The sequence below is a fragment of the Priapulus caudatus genome, unplaced genomic scaffold, assembly GCF_000485595.1.
Source record: "Priapulus caudatus unplaced genomic scaffold, Priapulus_caudatus-5.0.1 Scaffold28, whole genome shotgun sequence".
NCBI lineage: Eukaryota > Metazoa > Priapulida > Priapulimorpha > Priapulimorphida > Priapulidae > Priapulus > Priapulus caudatus.
In genome coordinates, this window is record NW_014577089.1 from 384,006 (window position 1) to 395,426 (window position 11,421).

The following is an 11,421-nucleotide window of genomic DNA, read 5'->3' on the forward strand; positions in this document are numbered from 1 at the left end:
CCTTCATCGCATAACACGGTGAACCGAAATTTACTTCCAGCAGCGCCGCCTATTGCGCTGATTTTGCAGAACCCGCCATTTGCCACTTTTAGTTTAGCAGGAGTTGTTGTAGCGAATCCAATTTCATCTGTTCGTGGAGGAAAAGCATCACCTCCAACCATGAGTGGAGGAGGGACGCCATACCTTGGCAGTAAAATAAGTCTTATATCAAAATCAGAAATTCGATATGAAGGTATTTTGTACACAATTGATGCTGTCGAGTCAACCGTCGCTCTCGCAAAAGGTAAGTGTTATTGCGACTTGGTGTTTATGTGTGCGCTTCATGAAACAAAGCCTTGCTTGCAGTTTATAAGTAAGCCCAGTACATAAAACGAAGTGCATGTCTTGGAGAATATGGTTGTGCTTGTTGTCTAGCTTTTTAAAGTTTAGTCCTTATGTGTATCGCTGGGAAAGTGTCCGTATTTCAGTCTTTGTCTAGACGACGAGCACCGTCACTTAACGCGGGGCTTGGGCCCAAGTTGAGGGTTGGTTCATCATGTTTCCGCTGGTAGAAATGTGGCACTGGTACATTGTAGGTCTACGTCGCCCGTTATGAAGCAATGTCGCATAATGTTTGGTGTAAAAGGGTTCGGTCCTTTCACGTAACCATGCGTGGCGTCTAAACGAAATGCTTGGCTGTTCACAGTTTCGATGATAGCAGTTGCTCCTGCGACGGTACCGTCGCCGATTATTTTTCTCTTCAACTCACGGTACTGACGGTACTGACGCCTGATTGGTTGAGCTTGTTTTCTTGCGATATACATAGCACATCCAAAATTTTAATTTCAATATGTGGCAGCAGCGCAACGGTTAGTGCGCTTGCCCCAAGTATGAATGGTCGCGGGATCGAATCCCATCCGTTTTCTAATTATTTTCCTGTTTTCTGTATTTTTCTATCTTTATCTGTTTAACATTTCTTTTCCAATTAACGCAAATATTAACATTATTTATTTACAACATTTTAATAACAACAATTAATTTTTACAACAATTAAAAATTAAATTTTATTAATTTAATAGAGTTAGGGTTAGGGTTAGGTTAGGGTTAGGGTTAGGGTTATCGTATATATCGTATAAAATCGTATATATAATATCGTACCAAAAGCAACGGTAGTTATTATTCGCCGATAGATGGCGCTGGCATCACTACCGTGAGTTGAAGAGAAAAAAATTCGGCGACGGTACCGTCGCAGGAGCAACAGCCTTCGATGATAGCAGTTGAGGTAATTTCGAAACAAATAATGCCATTATTGGTGTTTAGTTTTAAACAATAAACCTCCCAGAGCCCTATTTTTCTCTGACGTATAGGTGGTAGTAGCTCCCTTTTCACATGTGGTACCGGTATCTCATAATATAGATGACATATATGGCAAATACTGAGGATACTGTCCATGACTATGAGAATACAATATGCTATTGTCTGAGAGGTAACCCGACCAGGTTGTGTGACTAACGTCAATATACACAGCCTGACATCCATCCATTGGATAATCTTGTACCTCTACAAAACTGCCGAACAATTACGTATATCTCAAATAAAATAATCATCTAAGCATTTCTGCCTTGTTTTGTATCAAGTATAACCTTCACCTTATAGTATTCCAACGTTGTTATTAAAAATAATACCTCAGTTCGCTGTGCACAGTGTAAATTTCAAGAGCCGAACCTAAATTTCACTTTAACTGCCAACCGCCATGTTTCCACTGCGCATGCTTTTCGATCGGAACGCGGAAAACCCGAATCGACATAACATACCATAGAGTTGCAACTAGCGTTGGCGCGAGCATAAATAAGAATCATATACTCGTATATATATCTAAATATTAAAACATTGAAAACCAGGAAACATAATCTACAACAACATAATAATTATCATTGCGAAGATATGTACTTGTCTTGTGTTTGGGCCTACGCACTGTGAAAATCAGGTCCATTGCCGATTTTAGTCGCACCGAAAATGGCGGACAAGGCGGCTGTCTGGTTGTGTTCATCCAATTCATCTCAGAAAGTACGGCTTAACTCGATAAATCAGTAGCGCCCAGTTACCGCAAGCAAGCCAGAGGTTTATAGATTCGTTTGAGCTATTACATGTGACACTAGCTGTGGCGATGTTTGGATACCGAGCCAACTACAAGTTTTTATGGGCAAGAATTTGAAACGATCTCCTAACCCTAGCAAAGAGGCAGAACATATATACTTGCATAACCATAAGTTACCTTCTCGCTTCTCACTGCGTGGTGAGAAGGTCACAAGCGAGTGTAGCGACCGAACATTGTAGCTAACAAAGCGCTGAAACAAAACGTACCAATACTCAACTTCTGGTGGAATTTCTCTGTACTTCCACGCAATTATTAAACTTAAAGGGACAGTAGCCTCTAGGATTTTACTGCATACAACTGTACTTGCTGTATAACAAATCGTCTATACCCACACGTATTTGTTACCAGATACCTAATTTAATTCTTATAATTAATTACACATCAACGCTACGAAATTTGAACGGCGTCATGACACCCGCGACCGTGCTGCCACCCCGAAAAAGTTGCGTATTTGACAATTTATTTTGCACGTTACAGACCGAGGGCTAATCACAAAAGTGCAATTATATTTATACCTAAATGCTATTTAACTGAACGATATTCATTTTAGGGCAAATTTATCCATATTATAACTGAAACTATGTCGTTTATAAGATATTACAATCCTTTTGCTTTTAAATGAATAAATAAGAAACACCCTCGATCTGTAGCCCTTAGCTGGAAAGTGGTTTTGCGCAACTTATCAGATCGTGCGCTTTGAGTGGCGCCACCGTCGTTGTAATCAAACTGTAGTCAGAAAATATTTCTAATGGTGATTGAACCATGAAACTTTTTATGTAGTGTAATTATAACCTAAATTAGCTGAAAATAACCCAAGAACCTAGAGTAAACTCTTCCTTTAACCATAATTATGCATGATATTCCCAAACAGAATAGAAGATAGAACTTCGAACAAGGCAGCTATTAAATTGTTTGAATTTCCATGCACTCACCAGTCGTCTTAGTTCTCGCGCATGCGCAGCAATGCAAGTATAGAGTTTGCCAAATTTCAAAAATAACTCCTTTCCAAATTATCTTATTGTATCCTCGTTCGGGGGTGATACTATGGATTTGGCCTCGTCGCGCCACCGCCGCCGCAGAGATTTCTTTGTGAGCGCTCTACCGGCTGCAGTTCTTCTCGGATCATCTTCAAATTTCGCATGAAGGTGCGCTATCGTAAAGCGAAGACGCCAATCGTTTTTGGTGTGGGCGGAGTCATGGTAACGACATTTTTTGTCGAAATATTCTAGAACCTGTAACTTCTGCAGTTTTTACCCGATTGTCATGAAATTTGGCACACAGGACCAATATATACATATATATATGTTATATCGGCCCTGTGTGCCAAATTCCATGACAATTGGGTAAAAACAGCACAATTTACAGGTTCTACAATATTTCCACAAAAATGTTGTTACCATGGCAACGATGACTCCGCCCACACCAAAAACGATTGGCGTCTTCGCTTTACCATAACGCACCTTCATGCGAAATTACCTTTTTGGCCAGGTGAAACACTGTACATAGTCAGGGTTCTCCAAGAGCACTTATAGCCTGGGGGCGCGCCAGGCTATCGTCGAGCCCCGCCATCCTAAAATGCACCCGCCTCTCTAAATATCATAGCCCCCGGACCCCCCTAGCACGCAAACCGCCTTCCGCGATTTGCAACTAGGACCGTAAAGGCAGCACCCGCCATGCTATAATGGAAAAGCTTGGAGAACCCTGATAGTATACCAGTTGCAGATATGACCATAGTCTTAGTCGCATACTTGGAAAAGCCTAAGCATACAGCAAATATCAAATTTTGTAATTCCTCTGTGCCTGGGGCCCGTTGTCAGAAACAAAATTAGTCTTGACATTAACTTCCACTCGTAAACCGTTGACAGAAACATCACAAAGTTACGAGAATGAAAAATCTTCGAAAATATCCTCTTAACATTACGTGAGCCCAGACCCTCTCGTAACTTTAATATTAAGATGAAAAGAACACATTTACACTACGAATTACAATTATAGTGATATTATATTTTGTAATAATGAATAAAATGTGTTTTTCTTTAAAACCACGTCAAAAACATTAATTATCTACCAATCATAAAACAAAACAAAACATTTACAAATTGCGTATAGCATTTGTTCTCTTGTTTTAATGTTGTTTGCCACTGGCCACGACTCTTGAGTCTCGTGTTACAGTGTGGGAATTTGTCTTGTTGTGCAGAATAAATTCATGATCGCGTCGTTTTTCATCAAATATTATTTATATGTGGTTAGCCATCATAATATGCATATATATTACTGTGATGTACAATAAATGTGTATGAATTTGAATTTTGTGATCGATTCTCATCCAATCATCAGCCTTGTGATGAAGTTCCTGTTCTCGTAAGTTTTCTAATAGTTGCGATGTGTTTCTGTCAACGCTCCTCTCGTAACATTAACATTAGTCGTAAGTGTTGTCTTAGCATTAATATTAGCATTAACTTTACGATGTTTCTGACAACGGCCCCCTGGACATAAACAAACAATCACAGATATAGAAACATTGCGCCAAATCACACGATAGTACATAACCGATCCCTCAGTTAGATACACCGTGGCTGCGCAATAATCAACAGTGGCAATTTTACTACACTAAGTGGCGAATGCAATTGGCGAGTGATTAAACCACTCACAAAATTACGATTTGAAATCGTCAAATTGCAGAGTCATGATGTAAATACTAACCTATACCTATCCCCTGTTTTTGCCTATAGTTTTTCGTTGGTGGCTAAAAAATAACTGGTGGCTCAAGTCTTGGCTCAAACTTTAAAACATACAGAGGGAGCCCTGCACATATGTACATGTTGCTTTACATGCAGAACATATTTTACTGTTTATTGAATCTTTGTAGATCATGGTCTAGGCATAGTTTGTAACAAGAAATATGTTGACATCTTTCTCTAAAATGAAGCTCCTCAACGTTTATATCTGTATCAGAGTTGTCTCAATGAATTTCTGAAGGCATATCATTTACAGGTGGATTGGAAAACATCTTATTGGAAAAATTATTTGCCTTGGGTGTACAAACCTTGATGGAATAGTAATGCATTCCTTGTATTACGGTGTGGCATGTGAACAGACTAAAGCCGAGTTAGACATTTTGTAGGGTAAAGGAACATGTGGTGTAATTCTATTAAAAGCATTTCCTGTAACAAATACTGGACATGTAATATTGTGTAAATTTCAGTTCGTTCATTTGGGACCGAAGATCGGCCAACTGAGAGACCAGTTGCTCCAAGGGAAGAGGTGTATGAGTACATCATCTTTAGAGGCAGTGACATTAAAGATTTGCGTGTTTGTGAACCACCCAAGCCGCAGCCCCAATTGAAATCGGGCTTAGCTCAAGACCCTGCTATTGTACAGGTAAATAGTAACTGATATCGTCTCTGAATTCAGAGTATATCGTAGTTTCAGAATTGTGTGTTCATTTTAAACTACTAGCAGGCTTCACCGTCTGAGAAAACCACGGGGCATAAAAAAGGCCTGTCATTTACTCGACGGGGCTGATTCTTAGCTCGCCTTGACATTGTCAAGATGAGCTATTGCCATCGGGTGTCGTCCGTCGTACGTCCGTCCGTCCGTCAACATTTGGCTACAATCAACGATAACTCAAGAACCGTTTGACCCACATGTTTCAAATTGCATATAGTTGTTACTCCTATGGGAGATGTTTGAACGTCCTATTTTGGAGCACGCCAGTCGACCTACTTTCGAGGCACGTCCACTTTTTGGCAAAAATGAAAGCCATTTCAGTCAGTTAGGTTAAGATTGCCATTTCTTGTAATGTGGACAGAATAAGACCGGCCCCAAAACACATCACACGTTGATTTTTGTTTAATAAGCAAATTAGGTAGATTTAGCAATCACTAGCAGTTGCAGTGCCGCCTATGCAACGATCTAACTCAAGAAGCCGTTTGACCCACATGTTCAAATTGAATACAGCTTTACTCCTATGGGAGAGATTTGAACGCCTATTTTGGAGCACGCCAGTCCCGACCAGTGAAAAATGTTCAAGTAATACGTGAAGGTCACGGTACTGTCATAACAAATAAAATCGTTCAAACCACCATGCTGCTCTATTCACCAAGCTCAATCGCGCAATCCCCTCACAGTGATATCCAATACGTTTCTGTTCCCTTCTTTGCGTTCTGGAAACCCCGATTAACATTAGTTACTTTCAGCTGACCTAGTTAAACACACAATCCCTCCCCTTGCAACGAAGAGAGTCAATTTGACCTTGCAATTCAAATAGAAACCAAATTTACTTAACGAAGTTGTAACACCTGGAAAAATATAGCAATCCACGGTCTGTGTCTAATAATAAAGTGAAATCAACATAGGTTTGTCAGGACTTTGTTATGAAAATAACCTCCTCCATTCCTGTAAACTGTATTCCTAATCCTTATAACACGAGTCATACCAAACTAGCATAACACGCTCTATGTCGCCTTATATCAGTCAACTAAGCAATCCAGACTCTACCAAATCTCAAAACAACCACAAACCGGATAACTCAACTTATAACTCTATACTGTAACTTGTACAACTACTAAACAAACGCGTACTTAGTCAGAATTGCTAACACGTAGTAAGATAGTCACACAACAGATCAAAATTAAACAGAACTATTCATATTCGTAGACGACTAATAGTTCGAATCGTTACTCTACAGAATATCGCTCCTTCAAACAAGTACTAGATATTTTGATATATACAGTAATACTATGATATATACAAGAGCTATAAACCCGCTCGAGTGTACAAACCGAAAAACGGGAAAATAGTCGCATTCACGGCAATATCTATTTCTACTGAGCGTCCATGGGGAGGCATGATACGCCGCAAATAAAGTCGGCCAACGAGTACTCGTAGAAACAAGCGGTTGGTCTTATTTAAGAGCAACGAATGCTGCTTAAGCCGGACACAGGCTAGGCGATCTAGATCGCCGTTCTACCACCTGACGGCGAAGTGCGCGCGGGCCCGTACCGTGCGTGTCATAAGTGTGTGCGGGTGGTGCAGGTACCTGTGCGTAGCGTTGCGGTGCATGTTACACAGTGCGGCAACGCGTGGTGTGCGTGCGTGGCATGTACCTGCGTGCGTGGCTGTGCACGTACAAGTCGGTGCAAAGTGTGTGCGGCGCGCAACGCTGCGTGCGTGCGTGTGGCACGTACATCTCGTCATAAGTGTGTGCTGCGTGGCAGGAACACGTTCGTCATAAGTTGTGCGTGCGGTGCAGGTAGCACGTTCCGTGCTAGGTGTGCGTCCGAGGTGTGCACCCGTACACGTCCTGTCTGCGTGCGTGTGCACGTAGCACTGTGCGTGCAGAAGTTGGGCCGTTGCCGTGCACGTACACGTGCGTGCATAAATGAGTGGCCGTCGCGTGCTGCACGTACACGTGCGTGCATAACTGTGTGCGTGCGTATGTGCACGTACAGTGCTGCATACGTGTGCTGTGCAGGACACGTGTGTGCCGGCGATGTGTGTGCTAGGTACCGGTGCGTGGCGTCATACGTGGCGTGCGTTGCACGTACACGTGCGTGCATGAGTGTGCGGCGTGGGTACGTACCGGAATAGGCGTTCGTCGTATCGGCGGTGCATGTACACGTGATTGCGTGCGGTGCAGGTAGCACTGTGTGGGCGTGCGTGCGACGTGCGGTTGCAGGTACGTGCGTGCGTCGTGCGTGTTGGTGTGCACGTACACTGCGGCAGATGTGTGCGGGGTGTGTACTTACACGTCGTGCGTGCGTGCATGAAACATCGCTATTGACGTCAGTATCATGCACAGCTCTGGTTGGCGATGAATTGTACAATCGCGCGATTTCATCGCCGGCCCCCGGCCCGGACACACTCGGCATTAAATCGGCGCCAAAACGCTCCGATATATCACACGTTTTGATCTTATGCGATCGAAATCGTCGACGCAACTTGGGCGATCTAAAATCGCGGCGATTGAGTGGAACCTATCTAGGCGATTTCCACGGCGATTTGCGCCCGATTTATCGCCTAGTGTGCCGGCCCTTTAAGCATACCAGAACTATCAGAACCGGCATAAACAAAGTATAATAAATATGGCCGTGAAATAGCACTATTTCCCCGTTGCATCACTCTAGGTATTTATTAGCTCCTAATAATATAATAATATTATATAATTTATATATAATATATCAAGAAGCGAATAAAGGCGAGCGTACAAACGGTAAATATCTGAAACCAATGTGCAGTATTAGTAAGTGATGTCACGATCATGATTATACTCGATCATCCGTTGAAACAAGTGGGCTTCGAACAAGCGCTTGTTACAAAAATCCATAACGATTTTCCATCGAAAAAAACAAAATAGATATAGTTTTTAACACCACTGAACAAGAAAACTGAAAAGGTGAGATAGAATCAGAGATATCATCGCTACTATACAGTATCCTTGATTAACATACCATGATTAATACCACAGTAGTAAAGCAGTCGCAAAACAAACAGTAAACAGGGCTAAACAAGCAATCCTACATGCACACACTACATGCGCACGCTGCCGTTACGCACACCAGGCATTCAACACCGCCGAGTACGCCGAGTTAAGCCGATCATCGTTACTTGGTCCAACGATGATGCGATTACGAAATTACAACCGATGGACAACACTAAGTCATTACAGTCGAATTAATAAACTTCCCGTTTTTATTTGCCGATCTTTGCATATTATGATCAGTCTTCCTACCTGTTCATATAAAAGAAACCACATGTGCCTACGATGCCCCTAACGCCTGAGATACTGAGCGTGGCAAATCTGGTATTTCGCCAGTGAGTGTTAACACGACCCCCACGGATTAAACACACGGCATGCCCACACGTCAAACGTGATCGAGATCAGTCAGTACTGTGACGTCTCTCGACCGTAAACTTCGTAAACCCGAGCATGTTTCCCGTCAATGATTCTGTTATGTTGCCGATAAGTGATGACCTCGCACCTGTGCCCGACCTCACGCCGACTATAGTAAACTCGTAGATGACGTAGAGTCGCAGCGCCACTCATGGCGCACACAGCGGAGACCGAGGAAGCAAGCACACGGCACATGCCGTACACTCCGCCACAATCAGAGACCGGTCACCAGTAAACTGACCTAATCTAGTTGGTGTTCGCGAAAATACCAGAATTCACCGCCATTTCCAGCGTAGGGCCATCGTAGGGACACTGCGGTTTGTTTTATATGACAAGTAGGACAGCTGATCAGTAATACTGCAAGAATCGTCCAAAATAACACGGGAAAGTTATTAATCACTAATACTGGGCAACATGTTCAAGCCATTTACCGTGACGCCTCGCTTCTTATATCTCTTGAATCATATTATACAATACTGAATATATGCTGAATCTAAATGTCAGCGAGTCCAAGAAGTCGCCAGAATGCATCTCGAGCTCTAAAATCAAAACGCAGAACCCCCCCCCCCCCACCCTCCCCGCAAAGGCAAAAATTTTGCCACTGCGTAGCGTCAGCGCGCACTCAGCAAAGTAAGGCTGGGAAGATATTTTGAATGCAGTAGATTTCCCAAGGTCACTACCCTGCTGCTAGTGAACATTTAGTTAGTTCTAAGCCCTGTCTGCCCACATTGATCTCACGAATACTGTGCCATAATTAAAAAATATGTTTTCCTCACCCGACCGCCATTCCATAAAGGGGCCAGCTCATAACATTTTTAGCTCACCTTGACATCTCAGTTGAGCTATTAGCCATGCGGTGCCGTCGTCCGTCGTGACGCCTCCGTCAACATTTGGTTTCGTCAACGATAAACTCAGAACCCGTTTGGATCGGCCACAGTTTTGAAATTAGGTGTAGTTTTACTTACTAATGCTCCATAAGGCACGTCGCCTAGTTTGACAGCACGCCAGTTCGAATCGTACTTTCGATGCCACTGCAATTTTTTGGCAAAAATGAGATTGCCCATTAGCAGTTCAGGTTCAACGGATTTGCTCAGTTTGGTATGTAAATAAGGCCCAGGGGTTTGATATTTAAAAAAAATTTATTCAAATCTAGGTAGGTTCTGGCAATTATATAGCATATTATATAAACACCACCCCAATTCCTGTGGTGTCACACTCGTCTGTTCGTACAGATTCATGACAATATCTTATAATGCAAAATGTATTTCTGCTCCACCCTGCTGAATAAAAGTCTATATAGAGTAAAGATTACAACACATGTCGGAACGCAGCCAATAACCATTATTTTCAAGGCACATCGCTAGCCATACACAGGTATAGCCCATCTACGGTCACCAAATGGGATCATGTTGTTTAAATAGTTATGCGTAACGAGCAATCGTTTCTATAATGTAGTCGATGGTGCTCATTAACAACGGACTTCTCTTACTCATCATTGGTCTTTTGAGTGACAACAGCATTGACACCTTATCTATTGATCTTTCCCATTCATTTTTTTTTACCAATTTAATCACTGTACATTATATAAACTGTCAGGCAATACAATTATAATGTAGCCAGAAGTTAAAACAAACATTCAACATTAAAGGTATACTCCACATCAAGCACCCCCGAGCAGCGGACAGCCCTACCTGAATTTGTAGAAAGACCACCCCTTCAAAAAAAGCAGCCTACCTACCTGCCCAAAACTTCAGCGCTGGTCGGGTGAGGGCAAACAATATGTTTTTTCATTGGGCTCCTGTTGCAAGTATCATCCTAATGTGTGGAGCAGTTTGATAAATTCGTAGAGTTACCCAGCTGACATTTACTTTTGGTCCCTGAGAATTTCTAGCTTAGTTTTCCTTGTATAATCCCACCGTCATTTGGCAATTTCTTGTATCCTTCTGTATCTTGAGCAAATAGTACAAAAAGAATTTTTAAGTTATATTGTCGACACGACGAAGTCTTAAAATTTTCTTGTCTGGGAAACATCGTGTAACAGTTAACGAATAAATATGTGAAAGTTTATAACTGAGTGATGTACCATCCATCGATTATGACTCGATCATCGTTGAAAGTGGCTCGAAACCAAGGCTTGGTTATCAAAATCCATAACGATTTCATCGGCAAAAAAAAATAATTTGAACACGAAAACTGAAAAGTGATGAGAATCATACATGTATAACACACAGAATAAACAGTGCAAAACCAACAGTAAACAGGGCTAAACAAGGCACATACAGCACCGCCGTTACCGCACCGCAGAATTCAACACCCCGAGTACGCGATGTAACGATCAATCGTTCCTTGGGTCAACCGATACGATTACGAATTACAACCGATTGACAAG

At 42.2% G+C, this 11,421-nt stretch overlaps 1 protein-coding gene across 1 annotated transcript in view; it reads left to right on the forward strand.

Annotated features, from left to right (window-relative positions):
* Window positions 1-42: 42 nt before the first annotated feature.
* The window catches only part of LOC106815279 (protein LSM14 homolog A-like), a 25,936-nt gene continuing 14,557 nt past the window's right edge, over window positions 43-11,421 (forward strand). The window contains exons 1-2 of the mRNA XM_014819729.1: window positions 43-283; window positions 5,343-5,518. Of these exons, the coding sequence (XP_014675215.1) occupies window positions 160-283; window positions 5,343-5,518 (300 nt within the window). The 5' untranslated portion in view covers window positions 43-159. The remainder of the gene's footprint in view (window positions 284-5,342; window positions 5,519-11,421) is intronic.